Source organism: Protomyctophum parallelum (genome assembly GCF_964188405.1).
Source record: "Protomyctophum parallelum genome assembly, chromosome: 1".
NCBI classification, from domain to species: Eukaryota; Metazoa; Chordata; class Actinopteri; order Myctophiformes; family Myctophidae; genus Protomyctophum; species Protomyctophum parallelum.
The window spans coordinates 72,684,159-72,705,153 of NC_139697.1; the positions used below are offsets into that span (position 1 = coordinate 72,684,159).

Consider the following 20,995-nt stretch of genomic DNA (forward strand, 5'->3'; position numbering starts at 1 on the left):
GGATACTGAATAAATGCATGGCACAGAAAACCATCCCTTCTGTCTGGAGAAAGGCCAAAATGGTTGCAATCCCCAAACCTGGCAAAGACCCATCACCCCCAAAGAGCTACCGACCCATTTCCCTCCTCTGCATCACCTACAAGAGAGGCTGCTACTCCAACGCCTCATACCACTCACAGACACCAAGCTGACTAAAGACCAAGCTGGTTTCCGTCCTGGCCGCTCCTGTGCTGGACAGAGCTCAACCTCACCCAACACATGGAGGATGGGTTTGAGGGAAAACAAATAACTGGAGCAGCATTCAGAGATCTCTCTGCTGCCTATGACACTGTCCAACACCGCACAATGGTCGGGAAAAGCCTCCTCAACAACAGGCGCTTCTATGTCCAGTTAAATGACCAGAGGAGTAAATGGAAAGCCCAAAAGAACGGCCTACCACAAGGTAGCCTGCTCGCCCCCTCCTTTTCAATATCTACACAAACGTCCAGCCACTACCCAAAGTAGTAGTACTGGAATGAAATGATAGAACACCTCACACACACATAGTTTCCTTTCGTGGCTGTTTACATTCGAGGGTCGCCGGTCCTCTCGAACGGAACAGTTTAACGTCATGCCCAGGACGAAAAGATATAGAGAACACCAACATGACAAATAACAGCAGGAAGGCATGGGCCACAATCCACCGTCTTGGGGGGAAAAAAATAGCTGATCAATAAGCCCCAAACGCGTTGCACTGTGACCCGTTTTGAGCTTGTACATCGGCTATTTTTGCTACAACAGCAATATGCAACGTGGCCCTCTGGAGTGAGAGTGGAAATATAGTGGAAATATAGTCTCCATCGTCAAAGTTGCCCACCCCCATTCTAAACACTACAACATGCAGAGGAGAAGTCATAACAGAACCATCTAAACACTACAGCATGCAGAGGAGAAGTCATAACAGAACCATCTAAACACTACAGCATGCAGAGGAGAAGTCATAACAGAACCATCTAAACACTACAGCATGCAGAGGAGAAGTCATAACAGAACCATCTAAACACTACAGCATGCAGAGGAGAAGTCATAACAGAACCATCTAATCACTACAGCATGCAGAGGGGAAGTCATAACAGAACTATCTAAACACTACAGCATGCAGAGGAGAAGTCATAACAGAACCATCTAAACACTACAGCATGCAGAGGAGAAGTCATAACAGAACCATCTAAACACTACAGCATGCAGAGGAGAAGTCATAACAGAACCATCTAATCACTACAGCATGCAGAGGGGAAGTCATAACAGAACTATCTAAACACTACAGCATGCAGAGGAGAAGTCATAACAGAACCATCTAAACACTACAGCATGCAGAGGATAAGTCATAACAGAACCATCTAAACACTACATACAGCATGCAGAGGGGAAGTCATAACGGAACCATCTAAATACTACAACATGCAGTCATAACAGAACCATCTAAACACTACAGCATGCAGTCATAACAGAACCATCTAAACACTACTCTGTTCACCTCTAGTCGATTATTTATTCAGCCACGGACCACCATTTGAGGCCATTTAGCCTCTCAGACCCATTTGAGCCACTGACCACCATTGTGAGCATAGAGTATATTATGAATAGAGAAAAGGCACCCAGAGGAAACCCTGAGGCCAAATGGACATAGTGGCCGAATGAAGGTATTGCAGCCTGGCCCCAAACACATGAACGCGCTGGTCCGTTGACTATCATTGTGCACGTACACGACGGCAGCACGCTAGCTTGCTAACGAACACGCTAGTTCGTTAGCTAGCTAGCGTGCTGCCGTCGTGAACCAGAATGCTCTGTTCCTACTGTGTTGTGTTCATATATGTTACTAACTACATTATAAAACCATGATCCAGTAGCCCAATGGATACCGTCGATGGTAATAATGTGAACAACCGGGCCCGGGTTCACTTCCCAGTCGATGACCGAGTTTATTTTCTTCTTAACAAACACAACTATTTGTTTGCATCAAGTCGAGGTCCTTTATTCATTCGGTATCTGAGCCACGGGACCACCATTTTTAGGCTCAAATACTGAATGAATAATGGACCTCGACGAGAAAAGCTAAAACAATTGTGTTAGTTTGGTAAGAAATGAAGCTAAACTCTCAGTCCTCGATGGGGACTCGAACCCGGGCCCTGGCCGTTGTCTACTAGGCGCCGACGGTAACCACTCGGCTACTGGAACAGGTTTTTACAGAGTGGCACGAACATAATATATAAACATCACAACAAAGTTATCATATAAAGTGATCACAGATGTTTGAACAACGTTAAGTATTAAATAACATTTAACGTACCTGCTTGCTGCGGACACGACGACGCCACGGCGGACATGGTGACGTGGCAAAATCAAAACAACACTGAGCAAAACCCCCCTCCACGCGTCTCTTCCGTATTTGAGGGGTTGGCGTCACTTCCTTCCGGGTGTGACGTGAGGCCACGCCCGCGAGTCTTTTGCCGCGTTTGTCTTGTAGTCATATATTATTGTAGTCCTCCTACATCCGGGTCCCGTCTGCTTCTATAGCTACATATTATTATGATTCTGAACGCGTGAATCTTTTTATTTTTTACAATAACGTTATTTTTCAGAAAGGAAGCCATTGAGGGTTAAAATGTGTCTTAATGCTTCCAACTCGAGTATAATTATTATTAATGTAAACTGTAAAGTGTCCACGACAAAGAAAATGTATGACGTGGAGCTTTCTTGAGTAAGACCCGGAAGCGGGTTACGTCACGGCTTAAATAGTCAATACAGACATGAGTCCCTTTCCTGGCAGCGTCCTCAGTGGTCTAGCGGTCTAGACGCCCGACTTCTTAATACAACTTTATAGAACTTCACGGGTTCAAACCCCTTTGATGTTTTTCTCAATCATTGATTCACAATATACCAGAATGCACGTTTAATCATAATACATAAAGCAGACAGCCCTGTGATTAAACCTTCAGCATTACATTACACTGCAACCCCACTGTGGCTAATACCTTTTTATTCACAATGCCAAGTTATTGTACTCCTAATAATATATCATGGTGTAGTCTAGCTCTGGTTTGATTGATTGATTTAAATATTTTATTAATAGTTTGTAGAATTACAGTACATTTCAAGCACAAACTCAATACAAAGACTGTTAACTGTGAGTGGACGACCCAATTAAGCATTACACTTGTTTTAGAGGGTCCACATTGTTCAATTCATCAAAAGTCCACATTGTTCAATTCATCAAAAAACAACATTATTACAAACCTACATTATGTGGGATCCTTTAGCTTACAAACGGAGTGACATTTCTGGCCACAACGTGGGTGTCGCTGGGCTGTGGCGCTGCCAACTGACTTTTGTGTTTCCCTCTGCTTCATGATCACCTTTTAGTTCCTTTATTACAGCGAATCAAAGGTGTGTGAAATACTTCTGTAATTAATGACTTGCTGACTATCTCGCGATTTTAGCCTGGATTTAGTGTTCACGCCACATAGGCTATACATTGAAGACCACATAGGCTATAGCCTACATGAAGACCCGACTCCAGCAGCAGAACTGACAGGTAGGCTACAGTACCAAAAAAAAAGCCCTATCTTGACCACAGAAACGCCCCTAAAAGACACGGTATCCTACCGTCGGTATACGTGTAACATAGTGTGTATAAATTGGCAGATTTTATTTTTTATTTTGCACGTCACTTTCTGACTTTCCAAAGGAAACGTTTTAATGCCTTATTGCTGTGTTGTTGGTGATTTGTGGATTCGTTTTAGATCAATCAGGGATCTGTTAATAACTTAATACTGTACTGGCACTGCAGTCTGCAGTTGTTCCCAAATCCACATTTGTTGAGCCCCCATTAGACCCCCATTAGACACTACTTGATATGTATCAAACAAATTTGGCTAATAATAAATTAATTAACATAATTTCAAACATTAAACCATTTAAACTTCTTCACCTGAACTGACCAGCTCGGTGAAATAACTCAGTACTCAAAACATGTTAATTTATATCAATTTTATTTATAACTGTACTAAATGTACAACGCACAAAATGTATGTCACCATAACCAAACATGTATTTCTACTTGATAAACCTTATTTATTGGAAGACGGAGCACTTGCAGCATGTATAGATTTTGAGTCTATAATTTTGTTCTAAATACCTGCAAATTGACAAATTGTACATAACTCCTGTACTGGACGCTTTATCGTATAAAGTAAAGAAAATAAAGAACCAGACCACGTGATTAGACAAAACTTTCTTACCCAAACTTACAAGTGAAACTTCAGTAGTATTTAACCCATTCTGACCTGAGATCAGATTCATACGAGGTTTCCACATGGACACACACTGGTCTGATTAACCCATTCTGACCTGAGATCAGATTCATACGAGGTTTCCACATGGACACACACTGGTCTGATTAACACGGTTCTGAATGTGAAAATCTGACATAACATTTCTATGTTCCGCATCTAGAGCCATACTGTAAAATAGATTCCAGCCTCACAAGAACTATGCATACATTTCACCTGGGCTGGTGGTGATTCACATTAAATGCCGGCAAAGCCATCCATCCTTTAATCACTTGAAACATGTGAAATTATCCTTTACAAATGTTCAAAAACAGCCTCACAATGCTGTGGTGTGAGTTTGTAGATCAGCCATTTTTACAATTGAACATTGTTGTGCGACTAAGTGTATATATTATGTAGGACTTAAGAGGTTAATTACAAAATGATGTAACAATAACTGAACGACTTCTACAAACATCTGTCAAAGGCATCACAAATTTAAAAAGATTGCAGAGTGTGGTTGCCGCAGTGGCTTACATATGCCCCTCCCACTAGTATTGCCAGCCAATTACAATTTCAAGTCACGCCTTAGATCATGCGTAAGTAATTCGGAGGGGATTTAACCCCCGAAATTCATGTTTTTGCGACAAACGGTTACATTTCTCGCATTTGCGGCGCCCCCTATGGATGAAAATGGTTGATTGAACCACCCCGGACATGTGATTGAAATGTGGGATGGATTGGACATTCCGTTCGTGATTTATGGCATTTTTTGTGATATAGGCCCCTCCTACTAACTTCGGAAGACGATTACGGCCGAACGATACGCACTTTCAAAATTCTGCAGTTCAGTTTTAATTGGATGGGTCCAGAGATCACGTGTGCCGATTTCTGTGAGATTTGGACAAAATCTGTAGGAGGAAAAGCAAAAAGTGTGTTTTGGACAAAATTCAAAATGGCGGAAAATCTATCATGGCGGAAATGGGCGTGGCCTATATGGGGAGATGCGTCATGACCCAAGGAATCCAGGGAAAAAATATTTTTTATTTTACGACCTATGGTTCAAGAGTTATAAGCCAAAAGGTAAAGTGGGCTGTTATAGCGCCACCATGAGGCCGACCGATAACATTTTAAGGTTAAATAATTTTAGGGATAATGTTGAATTATCCCTAAAAGTTTTGTAACTATAGTGATTACAGTCTCCGAGGAACAAATACTTGAATGTGAATTTTTGCCTTTTCCCATTCATGTCAATGGGGAAATTTAATTCACTAATAAATTCATATCAATTAAACTATACAACATTTCTCTTAACAAAATACAAGCACACGATTCCCGATTTTTCCGGTCAATTTGACATATGGCTCAAGTGCGTACAGCGTACAGTGTGGGAGGTATAAAGCGTCAAAATAAAGACTACTCCAGTGAAATAATAAAGTGTCACAGTTACAAGAGTCTGGTTGCCCATTCGGGCAACCACACTAATTACCAGGAGACTTTCCCTGAGTGTGTCTGACTGATGGTGCAGTTGTCTAATGATCAGACTCTCTGTAAAGACATTCCCGCATTGCTCCTACAGTATATAGCTCAATGCTGGAGTACTTTGAACTTTTCAAGGCTTGAATAAAAAATTAAAACTCAAAAGCACCAGGAGACATCTGCTGAATGCCCAAAGGTGCCTTGGCTCAGTGGTGTGGTGCGCTTGATCGGTTGCCTCTGCTACAGACAGTTGGCAGGTTCAAGTCCCATGTCATCAAGGTGCACGGAGGACCATCGGGAGGGCTCTCTCTCCACTCTCCCCCTGTTTCCTGAGAAGTAACGGTTGGGGCTTATGTCTGAAAGAACATTTTACAGATAAGAATTAGGTCAAACGTGCAAAAAATAGCAATGCATATGGACCCATCATTTGACAGAATAGTCTGTATTTGCATACTGGGCCCCAATTATAATCGTCGACAATGGCATAGTATGTCATTTTTCTTGATTTTCGATGATTAATTTTTTTTACTTACTATAGTGTGTAATTAAAAAATATATATATATTATCGTAGCAAAAACCATGAGCTATAGATCATGTTTTTTGCGACTATTTGCGTACTGGGCCCTGATTGGTGCCCCAATTTGAGCCCCATTATAAATGTCTCAAATTTGAAAGCACTATATTTCTAAAACTATGACACATTTCAAAGATTCCTTTTCAGGCAAACATGTCCACCGTAAGATGAACCTAAGTAGGCTAGAATGGGGTTGCTAGGTGTAAGTATGTAGGACTAGTAGCATGCCAAAGTTTGTGCTATTGCCATAGAGAATGCATTGGGTGTTGCGGAGGTCAATTTTAGCAGTTTTTTCCCCTCGGCCATCACAGCGTTAAACAAACACCCCAACGATTCATAGGAATGCTTCTGTATACAGTGGGGACCTCATATTTATGTAGTCTTGGTGATATGCATTGATTAGACATTTTCTCAGAGTTGATAATAATCACACAAGTACATAGAACATTGGCCAGGAATAGTTTTTTTTATAAAAATTTGAACACTGGATACAGAGGCGATTTTATGCGTATAAAAAGGAAATACAATAAAGAAAAATAAATGAATCTTATCTTTTCTATTCTATTCTGAGCAGATGTTCAAGTAAGCGTATGAAATGTAAAAGGCACTAAATGTACAACATTCCAGTTTTAAACACCAAACACAAGGCAAAGGTCATTCAGAGATGAAGGAAAATAAAGTCACAGGGCATTTGTAGTCTTCTGAATGCAAGACATAGTGCAGATTTTACAACATAACACACAAAACACTCCTTACCAACCCAAAACACAACATACTAGACATACTAGGCAGAGTAGAAAGACTACCAGACAGCATTCATTCAAACTTAAAACCGCAAACAATATCTGCTGCATTTGAGGTCTGATAAACTGAATATTCTTTATAGTTAACATCACTTCTACACTGCAACAAGTCAAACAGGAGCAAATGGACCAGCGTTGGTTTTGTCAGTGTCATGCACACATTTTTGTGTTTTTGAAATGAAGCCCAAAATGGCAAAATATTAAATAGAAATTGAAATAGTGAAAATCTAAATAGAAAACATATCTGGAAATCTATTTACTGTTTGTGTTGTGTGTCTGTCAAATAATTAAGAGAGAACATAAAGCATAATGTACTTACATCTATTGCTAAAATATATTTTTCTAGGACAAGACATTGGAATGAGTTACAGTAAATAGCACTATATCTTACAGAAGCGAGAAATATATACAAATATTGGTCAAAATTGGAAATTTACTGCATTAAGGAATCAACTAGATTACACTAAAGACGAGACTGGGTGTACAAATACCATGACTGAGTCTGTGAGTAGCCAAACATTTACGGAAGTAATTGTAACACATTTTTAAGAGTTTCAAGACATACCAGTGATTTGGAATGCAATTTAAAGCTTAAAAGCATCTCGAAGGTACAAAGCTAAATATGGGAGTGTAATATTGTATATTTGGCCATTTACTATAAAACAAATAACACCTTTAAAGACATTTGTACAAGTTCTAATAATGGTGCCATATTATACATGAAATGCCTTACATGCAGTGTTTTTATTTTATTTTTTGTTGATTTGTACTGTAGTATTTTTTTCTTTTACATTTCACCTTAATTGAACTTATTTTAACATATTTAGAATGACGCATAAATAGTCAACCTCTTATATTCAACTGCCCTCAGGATCTATAGTGACGACGACACAAAGCTCTCTGTATCAATTAACGAAAACAAGCATTTTTAGATGTGACAAAATCATAAAAATGACATTGCCGTAATGTGTATGTATGTACGCCATAATGCATATTTATATAGAGCGCCCGAAGTCCTGACGTCACTCGCTCATCCCCTGGTTTGTAGAAGTTTTTCTCTATGGAGAATAGCATGCGGTCATCTTTTGTGGACCAAAAATAAACAAACTGTGAAATTGTCGGGGAGGTGGCTCTGTATCGTTTACGACAGTCATATTTCATGTAATCCGTTTCTGAGAAAATGTAACTAATTCAGCAGCAGTAACAATAGCGTTTTCTCTCAGTCAGTTGATTCCTCATATCCATGAGTGAAACGGCCAGGATGATTTGTTTACTTTTCAAACACAGTTCTTATATGAGGGGGATCTAAAATCCCCCTATGGGGATTACAATGTCAATAAAAAAGCCAGTGGCCTCTACCGATATCGACGTCAGACTTCAGTGCTCTATATGTACATTTTCAAACAAGCACCGATAGCCAGAGCAGCCACTCAAATATGGGGCTTTTTAGTGTGGTAAAAGGTCATACACTGGAGAAGGCCAAAGAGAAAGGCAGTATTTTCAAAAAGGTACCACAATAAAATGCTAGAACCTAGCACAACATTTTAAGCATTCACAGTAAAATGTCAGGGACACATTATATATTTTAAATCGCTGAACTATAATTGGTTGAGCACCAAATCTGTATGACTTGAGGCAATACAAAATGTCCACACTGCTACCAAGCACAACAGTGGAGACCGATTTATGTGGCATGAAGTCTTTAAATTGACAGGATTTACTGTACATACAGCAGTGGTTCTGTAAGTGTGGTCCGGGAACCCCCAGGGGTCCTTGAGGGGGTGTCCAAAGGTTGAGAACCACCGACATGCAGTACACACAAAACACTGCTAATGGGGCACGCTACCAAAACTACAGACAGCTTTCTCACATTGGTTACAACTACTAATAGCCCTATTTAATGTATTGTATGTCGAATAGCAAATTAGCGATCTTCAGTAGCTCATTTCTTTTAAAATTTTGACATACAGTACAATAAAAAGCAAGTCTTTTGCAGGCCTACAAAGGTGACCTTAACAGAAACATAGTAACCAAAAAAGGGGTCCGTGGCCTAATAAATGTTGATTTGGGTCCTTGACATGAAAAAGTTTGAGAACCACTGGTCTAATAGAATAAAAAGTATTTCTTTGCATTTGAAGACAGTGTGTGGGAGTTTTTTCTGTACCTACAGTATAATGACATGCCCAAAAAGTAGGGTCAAAATTAAAGTGGTTAAAATCATCTCACATTCATCTGGTTGTTGCAAATGAATGGACTTCCAGCCACTATTTTGAGTCGTTTGTTGCGTTGATATTTTTTGTTTTATCACGATCCCTGCACTGTAAAAGCCATCAAGTATGTGGACATACAAGTTGTTACATGCTGTTAACTGCAAACGGTATTGTTGTTGTTTTTTAAGGCCACTGTCTTGGCCCCTTCATGCTAGTTTATCACATGATGGAATGGAATGCTTTCAGAGGACTAAAAGGAAAAGTACAACTAAAATGTATAAATCAAACCTGTGCCGATTCTTTCCTCGTCCTTTAGATATACAACCCCTCCCCAGCCCAATCCCAAGAGCAGCTGATCGAGAGGTCTGGTCCTTTATTTTTTTGTCAGTTTTCTTCTTCTTTTTTTTGGTCCACATTTCCACACCCCCTCCTCTTCAGTTTTTCCTAATGTCAGCGTAGACCACTGGCTCCATCTTATGGATCGAGTTGGGAAGGTTCATGCCTGAGTGATCCAGCTGGGCGTATATCACCGGCCCCTTTGAACAGAATGGAAAAGGGAGAGGGAAAAGGAAAAGATGAGGAAATTAGTTGGCCTAACAGACCAAGCACAATATAAAATCACACCCGTGTGAACTGAGTGGTGCAACTCCCCTCACCCCCTCTCTCTCATTAGCAGGCAACAGTGCATCACTCTCTCTCTCCGTTTCTGGCAAAACAGCGCCACTTTTTCCCCTACTGGTGCTCATAGTCACACATACATAGTCACATAGGTTAACACGGACATTGCTGTTCCTTGGAGTGGCTGCACAACTCAAAAACACATTTCAGGCACATGAAACAATGGACCATGAAGATCATATGGATTTGATGCAGTCTGTCTGGACTGAAACCATCACACAAATGTGTAACGCCAACTCTAGGACTGTGATTAATAAATTTACACCTGGCCCAGGCCGTAGCGTAACGGTTTGGGCACCGGACTGGTAATCCAGTCGCAGTGTGCCGCGGGTTCGACTCCCGGACCCGACACGGCCTTTACTGCATGTCATCCCCCCATCTCTCTCCCGTTTCCTGTCAGCCTACTGTCTGTCCCTTCAAAAATCAATAAAAAGGCGTAAGCCGCAAAAAAATATCTTAAAAAAAAAAAAAAAAATTACACCTAACATGATCCGCAATTTGGTCTTGACCTTGACTTCAAATCGTGACATTTGTGTGGTTCGGGGGGGGGGGACTTTGGCATGAGACCAGGTTGCATTTGTTATACAGGACTCTCACCTTACATACACCTGCACATTACCTCAGAACACCACCTTCTAATAGTCTCAAATAGCAATTCATTGGAGCAAGAAAAGCTGATCTTTCTTCACATTTTTCTTCAGTTAACTCTTGACACTAGTTTGCAATTGATTATTTTGCCGTTACTGCATTCTTGACAAATTAGTCTGCAATTACAAAGCCAGTGTTTGTTTCGTCTGGTAAGGCACCTTACGAATAGTTATGCTGAATCTGTGCAACAGTTAACAATAAAGCTTTAGGGGTAGTTACTGTGATTTCAGTTCTAATGCTTAATATAATATATGCTTTTAGATCGGCTATTTTTGACATGTTAAACTATTACCGGTAAGTATAAATCAGGCTTAAAATCGGTTTCATTTTGTCTTTGGTTTGAGATAGGCTTTAGCCACCTCCTGTATTGTGTTGTGGTGTTGTGGAGGTGGCATTTAGTGGATCCCAGCTCCTACCTGCAGTGGGCCCGAGGGGCTGCTACATCTGGAGCTCTCCAAGTTCGACTCCTTCTTCCGCGGTTGCGGTGCGTGAGAGCTCACGCTCTCCGTGGAAGTACATCTATTTAAGGTGTTTGTGATTCAGCAATTTGGGGCAGTTCAGGAAGCATTGGTGCACAGAGAAATGGTAAGATTCGACAAAGACAAATATGGGAAGACAGACAAAAAAAGAGATGACACATGGACATGAATGAGATGTGAACAAAATAGCATGATAGTTGCCTTATAGGCAGATATGCTAAAAAGGAATGACAGGCATTTGCTGGGGGTATGGGTGGGCATGAATTTTTGAATATTCCATTGTCCTAAACCCCTCTTATTGCTAGATTTAATAACATCTTATTGTGCATTGGGCCAGATCTGGCGACTTTTTGAATGACAATAGAATAATGTGCGATATGACCACAATGTCACGAAATATCTCATTTTAAAGCTGCACGTCTCTAGTTTACACCGAAAAAAGAAATTATGTTCCTAGCATGTTCCATCGTTTACTTATAAGCATTTTAGTACACCTTGGTTTGACTTATCACTGAAACCAAGGTCTACTAAAAAGCTTATAAGTAAACGATGGAACAAGCTATAATCATAATTATTTTTTCATTGTAAAGTAGTGACTTGGAGCTATAAAATGAGACATTTCGTGACATTGTGGTCATATCTCACATTTTTCGATTGCCATTCAAAAAGTCGCCAAATCTGGCCAATGCTGGCCAATGCCCCATTTCTTAATTCGTCATTTTAATGCAATAAGAGGGATCAGCGATCTAAATAAAATACATCACGTTTTACTTTCACTTTCAAACTAATACTCAGAATTGCCACCAGATGGCGGGAACGTACCATTATTCTGATTTTGGCAAAAGTGTCAAATCTGGCTAAATCACTTCCTGTCAAACTGAGGTAAGCAAAGGAGGCTAGTATGACCCCTAGCACATAGCTTGGCTGTCCGGATTGCTAAGCTAACATTAGCTTTTTCATAACTTAGTCAAATTAAGCTTAAAAACAGCCAGGAACATCCCAAAATATCACATTTTTGCCGCGGATCACATAGAGACGGCGCGCGTGCACGATAGTGCACGATCGCGCGGGTTTCGGCCGGTTTTTGGTAGATTACATAACAAAAAAAAATGTCAAAAGATTCCATTATTTTGTTATAATAAGACGTACTGACAGGGCAGTACGTCTACTATGCAGATAACGTCATTGGCCACGAGGGATTTGTTGATTTAACACGCAGATAACGTCATTGGCCACTAGGGGGTTAAATTAAGAAGTAAATAGTAAATCAAATATTAAGCTACATTGTGACAGAATGGCAGGAAAGTTTGTTTCGCAAAATATGCTTGTTGCACAATGGTTGTTGAAATTTGTTTCTCTTCTTTGTTTAAGGGCTTTTAATAACATTTCCTTCCTAACAAACTTTTCAACTAATTCTATCATAAATGGGTAATCACAATTATGGGTTATTTCTTTAATCAACATTTAGATTTATAATAACTCAAGCCACCACCACCCCCCTAGTATTGGCATGTGACTCTGTGTAGTTATTAACAAAGAACTGAACTTCTTCAGTAGAGCCTCACAGTAAATTCATCTAATGTCCACCGTAAAGTCAAGATACAGTATGCAAGCGTTCACATCTCTATCTGTTCGATCACATATTTTCAATATGAAAAGGTCAAGGTAGGTAGTTCCATTCTAGCTACACACACACACACTTAAGCCTTAATAAAATGTGCAACAGGCATGTAATAAGTTTGTTAGTAACAGGGAAAAAAACATGACAAACAAATCAATGTGTGAGTTAGTGGTTAGTTTGACATGGAATAATGAATGTGGCAGATGGCAATTGACAGATGAATAGTAGCAGGCATCAAGCAAAGCTTAGAGATGTTGTTAAGTAGAATGCCTCAATGTGTTGCGTGATCAAATAAGTTGTGATGATGGGATTTTGTCTTCCTTGATATATAGGCACCATTACAAAGAATTACGTCTACTTTAGACACCCGACAGTGACGCTGAAAGGAACCGATTTAAAGACTGGATATTTCAGCCTACCAACACCACTGTGCTCGATGAAGTACACTAGTACAGTTTTTACAGTATAAATATTAGTAATTGCTTGGCATTTTCATTCTGTAATTTTATTTCTAGGAATTTGGTTCACTCACAGGCTACTTAATTTGAGAGATGTTAAATATCTCTTCTTTAGAGACAGCAACTGTTACTTCCATCCTGGTGCTTTCAATTAAATCTGTAGGCATCCATTTAACCGCTTAAGCCTTATTTCTACAAATACATAACACAACGTGACGTGAAGCGAGCTTGTGGATTTGCTATTTTTAGTCCCAAAGGTTGTTGAACATTTATGAGATTTTCACCTGACATTCCTAAAATAGTTGAAAGTGATTAAGCTAGGTTTTGTGACGCTTCAAGTCTGTTAGAGATGGTTGCAGGGTCAAACTATATTAGGCGGATTAAATGTAGTATTCCATTTGCAGAGCGTTTCCGTTTGACACACACTTGTTATTGAAATAATAAATAAAATAAAGCCAAAACAAAGATATACTGAAATCAGCACCCATGCAGAATGAGATAGGGTGTTAAAGGTCTGATGACAAATTGTCACTGAGTGACTAAGAAAAACCCAAAAGCAGAGCAAACGGGAACAGAAACAAACTTATTTATGCAGATCCCCCTCAAGCACACCAGGCCATGAGCTCCTTTCAACACAGACACACAGAATGCTTACAGGATGAGATCCTTAAGTTAGGATGCACCTTTTTAGAGTAGTTTAGAGCTCGACCGATATATTGGTTTGGCAGGTATATCTGAAATTATGTTGCTGATGTTGTTTGACAATTGGCAGTCATGCAGCTGTCAAAGAAACATTGGTTCTTTGCTAAAAAATAGTAATCTAAAAAGCAATGTTAATTTGTGTATTTTATATATATTTGCTTGCTTGACTGTATGTGTATATAAAGACTTCATCTATCAAAATGTTTTGTGTATTTATGGTATCTTTTTTTAAATTATAAGTAATACATAAATAAAAATCGGAATCATCAGAACCAAACTTCTGCCATCATTCAGGCTCCAAGGCTAAGCAGTTATTTAACTGAATTACTGCCTCAGCTCTACTAATTCAAATCATGTTAGAACTACACAGAGTGGATTGTGGCAATGTTAAAAAAGTCCATTGCCAAATGCCAAGTGTCTGTTTTCCTTGTGTAATCAAACCTGCACCACTTGAAATGTGCGATGATATCATCTCAGGAATCGCCCCAATTGTGTGCGACATCCCTTGAAATAACTAATAAGTTAAACGACGTACCCTTCGTAATCAAGGCGGCTCTGGTGCCTCTTTATGATGAGGCAGGTGACCACGGCAATAACGATGAGTCCGATGACAGCGCCACAAACGGCTCCCACGATAACAGCAGTGCTGTTCTGAGGAAGGGACTCTGGACAGGAAAAAACAACATTAACCACTTAAACCACTGTTTCTCAAGGTTTGGTGCGGGTAACCGCCAGGGGTCCAACATGTCCATAACTCTTGAGTGTGCGCAAATGGAACCAAATGACATTGGACATGTCCATTTGGTTCCGCTGGCACACTCTCATAGAGTTACTGGTAAATGAACATTGAACAGTGAGGATTGGGGTCCCGCTCGTGTGATATGTTGTTTGTGGTTAACTTGTGCTCAAATAATTGTGTTCCTTGCCAGAAATATGCCCACACCACATATAACAAATCATTAATACAGTTCAGATGCTTTGCTCGACAGCACATTTACCTCTTAGAACGACTTTGAGCTCTGTGCGAGACGGCGTGCCCGACACGTCCGGGGGGTTCTTCACGTCACAGAAGTACGTGCCATTGTCGTTGAAGTGCGCCTGGATCAGCTGGATGGAGGCGTCTTTCTTGTTGAGGTCCCCGATAAACTGCACCCTTTGTTTGTACTGTTCCGATGGGAAAGCCTTCCCATTTCCATAGTAGAAAATCTGCAGGAACAAGGGGTGGGATGGAACTTAGGGCCGATTCATACTCCTATTTTAGAGCCGAATAAAAGTCGGTTCGGCGCTGTAGAGCCTACAATTTGACGTCATTTGAGGTTCGGGGGGGCGGGTACCGTCCTAAAGTCGGCTCTTCGGTGCTACTGACGAGCCGAAATCATTTCGGCACTACAGCGCCGAAACAGCGGTAAAATAGGAGTATGAATCGGCCCTTAGTCAACCACGTGAACCCATATCTGGACATGTCATGACAGGCAAACATTTGGCCAAACAAAATTGCGGATCTGCAACAATCTCACAATGTGTGTCCGCGGTTTGCATTGAATAATTTTTTTACGGTTATTCAATAACTGATTACTTTTAATCAAATAATAATCATACCCGTGTGAAGTGAGTGGCGCTCTTATTAGGCGCCAAATCCTTTAACCCATTATACCTACCTTATACCGACCTTGAAACATACCTTAGTTACATCACCAATAATAGTGGTCCCTTATTGGCCAAGGGTTAGCAGCGTCATACCGACAGACATACCAACAGCCGATTTGCTAAGGCACATATTACTTAAATTCTCCATTCATTGTCGATGGCCGTTTGTTTGTGTTCAAACAAACATTGTTTGTAGTGGGGACATTCAAGAGAATGTCCCCACTACCACCCTTAGATCTCCATATTCTGTATGGAGCTGACCTGTTCTGACATTCCACATGTCTTACTGGTATATTTGTATGTATTCTTTATTTTGTGTTTACAGGAAGCACTGAGGAAACTGTTGCGCCTTTCTTCGTCCTTTTTTTCTCTCTTCAAACTTAACTACGGTAGCGGTGGTCTCAAAAATATAAGGAAAACTTTGACTGGAAAAAACTCGCTCACCGTATAGAAAAAGAAGTAAAACTCCTTAGACTGAGACTTAGAAAAATATATTTTCTTTTATTTTATCATGCTGTGCTCATGGTGCTCTGTGCTCATGGTGCAATTAAAAAGCAAACGTTTCGGTCCTCAGACCTTCGTCAGTGCTATGAGCACAGCATGATAAAATAAAAGAAAATATATTTTTCTAAGTCTCAGTCTAAGGAGTTTTACTTCTTTTTCTATACGGTGAGCGAGTCTTTTCCAGTGTTTACAGGAAGGACATTTTTACCTGGGATGGCGATGATCATTTGATGAAAATATTTGACAAATCCCCAGAACATGGGTTGATTATTCATCTAATCATTATTATAGAAATATAGTAAGTTTTACACACAAGTTTTACACATCCCCAATACGTGTAGCATGCATGTTAACACCACACCAACGAGCACTGCAGGCTACTTTGCATGAGCAAAAACAATCTGTTTCAAAGTTTCATCTGCCGACTGGTTTGTGCTGAACTAAATGCTAGTTTGTTGAAATCTGTTGGAGTTTGAAACAGTCTCTTTGGTGGAGAAGTACCTTTACAAGTGCTCAAATAATGCCTAGCCATTTAATTAAATTTCCAATTGAATTTAGTAAAAGGAGAACGTGTAAGCCAAAGACATTATTATTGTGACAGACATCAGACATGGTGTTTTTTCAGCTTCTAAAAAGAGGGAAGTGAGCTGTTTACAGGAAAAGGCTGGAGTGGGATTGAATCCTAAACCAGCAGGGGTCCAGTGGTTCCAGAGGCGGAAGTCTTTTAACCCCCATTCCCTGTTCAGTGAAAACATTCCCATAGCATTGAGCCAAACAATATTTGAAAGTAAATATTTTCACGTTACACTGATGTAGAGGTATTTTAAGGGTGCACAATTGAAGTATTTGTGACATTTGTTATCGTGCTATACATGAATTGTTATTCAAGTCAATGTTCGCGAAAATTGATACATCTAATCAAGCAAGGTACTGTGTTAAAGACATCTTAATTATCAAAAATGCGTTTGTTGTGAGCTTGTAGATTTTATATATATATATATATATATATATATATATATATATATATATATATATATATATTCGGTAACACTTTACAATAACGACCTGTTATAAAGCATTTATAAACATTTTTAAGCAGTTTGTAGATGAGTAATAATCATGAACAGACTGTTTGTTGACATCCGTAAATGTTTACCTAAACATTTATAACTATGTGAATAGTTTACTACTTACTAATACCTTACTAATAACATATAAATTATGTTTAAACATAGTTATACATGTTTAGGTAAACATTTACGGATGTCAACAATGATTGTTCATGATTATTACTCATCTACAAACGATTATAAATGTTTATAACAGGTCGTTATTGTAAAGTGTTACCATATATTCTTTTTTTCTTAATAATACAATTAAGCTAGCCTTAGCTTGTATTGTAACAGCTACATTTTAAGAGGTTAAAAGACCAGATGAGGCAGTCTTACAGAATAGGGAAGATCAGATCCAGTTGGTCGAAATGTCCACGTCACTGCAGCAAGACTGCTGACTACTTCGTTGGACTTGAAGGAACATTTAAGGATTCCTGTGGTACCGTTCTCGACTATCAGTTCTTCCGGGGTATGCACGTCCACTGCTGATGCAGGATGTGTGCCTGTTAAAAAGATGGAGACAGACTACCAGTTTAAAGCAGGGCAATACAAGAACAATATAATAATATTTATGGACCAGAGCCGACATTAAATGTCGTTATGTACCACCTAGTTCTAAATGTCCCTTAGTAAGTACACAATTCAATGATTTACCTCCATGTTAAACGACTTAATTGACTGAATAACACAGGGTTAAAAGGGGAAGCAGCAAACTGACAGATGATCTGGGTGAGTCATTTTGCCCTACATTTTGAAATATCCAATGAAAAGAGACAATATGTTTCAATATCTCCTTGATAGTAAATTAATACATTTTTTGGAGTGCAGCACACTGGTAGAGCACCACTGATATCGTCCAGTGATTTGCAATATTAATTGGTGTGCCGGGAAGGGAAACATTAAAAAAAAACAATAACAGACTGTATCAGAGCCATCTTTCCACATCACCATCATAGCACACACCATCATTAAGTTATCCTGTTCAGGATTGTACTGTGAATGTGAAATAATATATAACTATGGGAGGGAGCAAGAATCTAAACATCTGAGCCAAACCGTCATACAAGGCATCACAATTACAGATCAAATGTGTTACATTTCCTAGGGCTGTGTGATAGGACTTTGAATCAATATCACCATTATTTCAAACTTTTGCCTTACAAGTAATAAACAATTATTATTATATACGCTTTTTTACACTGCTGCAGCCCTCAGTTCTGACAAGGTCTGTGCTGTATATAATTATGGATACTCTTTTTTGCATACCACCATTGTACAATGAAGTGTAATTTATACATTTTCTACTTGTCCTTCAAGATGTATTACTTGTCAGGACAAGCCTTAATGTTGACCCCTGAATAATACAGGGTGGTGAATCATCAGAGTAATTGATTTAGTCGATCAGAAAAGTAATCTTATTAGAATGTATTCATGTTGATATAAAGGTATATTCAGTGATTTCACTTAATTCAAATATCACTTATTTATTTGTTTTGTTGTGATAATCCTCTACTATAGAGTGTGCTGACCATATAAGGAGTTCCTCCCTGTCCCCAGTTAACCCCTGGGGGTCAAAAAACCTTAGGTTTCATTTTTGGCTCTCTATCCTGATTGGATGAAAGGCTTAGGTCCCAGCCAAAAACGAAACCTAAGGTTTTTTGAGTGAAATCACTGAATATACCTATAATAATTATTTTTTAAATCGAAATAAACCTGCTTCTCGATTAGCTGCTTAACCTACGTGAGCATGATTAAGTCAGTTAGACGTTCTTAAATGGTGGTTTGGATATATATTTATTATGTTCAGGTCATTGCCCAGACCTTATAAAACTGGTACATATAATCATATATGAAACTGAACAGGCTCCACTGTGTGATCCTCCAGATGAGTTCTGTAATGATGTCTCTGTTCTCACACCATAACGTCATTTATCTTGTTGCTATCATTGTGCCACATTTAACCCATATCTTGTTGCTATCATTGTCATTGTGCTCAAGTGGAAGTAGCATTTTGTGATTTGCACTGATTTCTGCTGAGTATGTAGCTTCTGGTTTCCGTTCTGTATTGCTGAGAGGAAAGGAAACTACAGTGGACAGGCGGATATTTGCTCCCTAACATTTTCTCTCACACACACACCGTCTCTCTCTCTCACACACACACACACACACACACACACACACACACACACACAACCATGTTATTGTTGTAGTCAGGCCCGCATTACTAAATCTATAGGCCAACAACGTGTCACAATTAAACAGTGCTTTTACGCACATTACAATAAGTTCTGGGAATACGTTACAATAGCAAAAGGAAATAACCTGCCCACTAAATTTGTTTACGTTGCGGAAGCTAGTACTACCATTAGCCATCAGTGAACTGATAATAGTCGAGGTGTTGCACCGAATGTGGTGACCAATCTAACTCGATCACTCCCGAGGGAGAATGGTAACGCCAGGCAGGGCTAGAGCTAGCCCCATAAATTATGTTCCCTCTCCCTACGCTCATACAGAATGAGCGTAGGGAGAGGGAACATATGGGGCTAGGCTAGAGCAGCCATGAATGATTACCACAAGCCTCAAACACCGACTAACGTTAAAGATCCACAGGTTCAATGTATTGTAATTTAATTTATGAACTTCGGACGTACCATTATCTCACGGTCACTAACTTCACGTTCGTGAGTCGACTAAAAATCTCCCGAAATAGCAAAAACGACTCCTGCCGGCCACACAATTCGATGGGTCACATATTCCGGTGTAAAATGGTAGCCCTTGGCTGTACAGTAGCATTTCAGTGTTACTGTGTAGTTACATATTTAAAAGTATGTTTCTTTTAGATAAATAACTCTGTAAACTAAAACGGACCACGTCGGTCAACGTAACGGCCCAAACTAAACAAGTCGTACATCAGGTGATGCTTGTCAGGATATAATGAACCAGTGATCAGTGGGAGATAACGCTAGCTACTAACGCCCTATCTCAAATCCTAACATGTTTCACCAAAACGCTGTTACAACCCGGTCAGCGCCTCCATAGTTACTTACCGAATACTACGCATAGCGTCAATCCGCTCAATAAAAGGCATTTCCAAAAAGGGTGTAACCTCCTCGGCTCCATAATGTTGTAAACACGAATATTTCCTTAAACACTTTTTTTTCTCCTGTGGTGCCAGCTAGCTTCGCCCTTCTTCTTGTGACTTTACAGGAAGCTGTTTAGATGCAGCGTTAGTGTGTTGCTGCCACCTAAAGGCCCCATGAGTGAAAAATGGGATAAACACCAAACCGAGACCCTACACACAGAATTCTGCAAATCCATTCTCCGTACCCAGCGAAAAACACCAAATAATGCATGCAGGGCAGAATTAGGACGATACCCACTCATAATCAAAATAAAAAAGAGAGCACTTAAGTTCTACAACCACCTAAAAGAAAGTGACCTAGATGCACTCCATAACAAGGCACTCACACACAGTGAAACTCTAGAGAGATGCCCCCTCAGCCAGCTGGCCCTGGAACTCCGGGCACAAACACAAACAGAGCCACGAGATAGAAAACCCATTGGACTAAACCAAATTATAAAACAGCAAAAGGAAAACTATCTGACACACTGGAAAGTGGCAACACAAAAGCAGAGTAAACTAGAATGCTATCTGGCCCTAAACAGAGAATACACAGTGGCAGAATACCTGAGCACTGTGACCGACCCAAAACAAAGAAAAATCTTAACTAGGTACAGACTCAGTGAGCACAGTCTCGCGATCGAGAAA

General features: G+C 39.7%; 1 protein-coding gene across 1 annotated transcript; it reads right to left on the reverse strand.

Moving 5' to 3' along the window:
* Positions 1 to 6,833: 6,833 nt before the first annotated feature.
* Positions 6,834 to 20,409, reverse strand: mpzl1l (myelin protein zero-like 1 like). The gene is made up of 6 exons (XM_083787094.1): positions 20,274 to 20,409; positions 17,563 to 17,729; positions 14,962 to 15,169; positions 14,499 to 14,628; positions 11,120 to 11,222; positions 6,834 to 9,913 (listed from the first exon to the last, which is right to left on the reverse strand). Exons 1-6 carry the CDS (start codon positions 20,344 to 20,346, stop codon positions 9,812 to 9,814), a joined length of 783 nt encoding a protein of 260 aa, XP_083643220.1. The 5' UTR covers positions 20,347 to 20,409; the 3' UTR covers positions 6,834 to 9,811.
* Between the last annotated feature and the right edge of the window lie 586 nt (positions 20,410 to 20,995).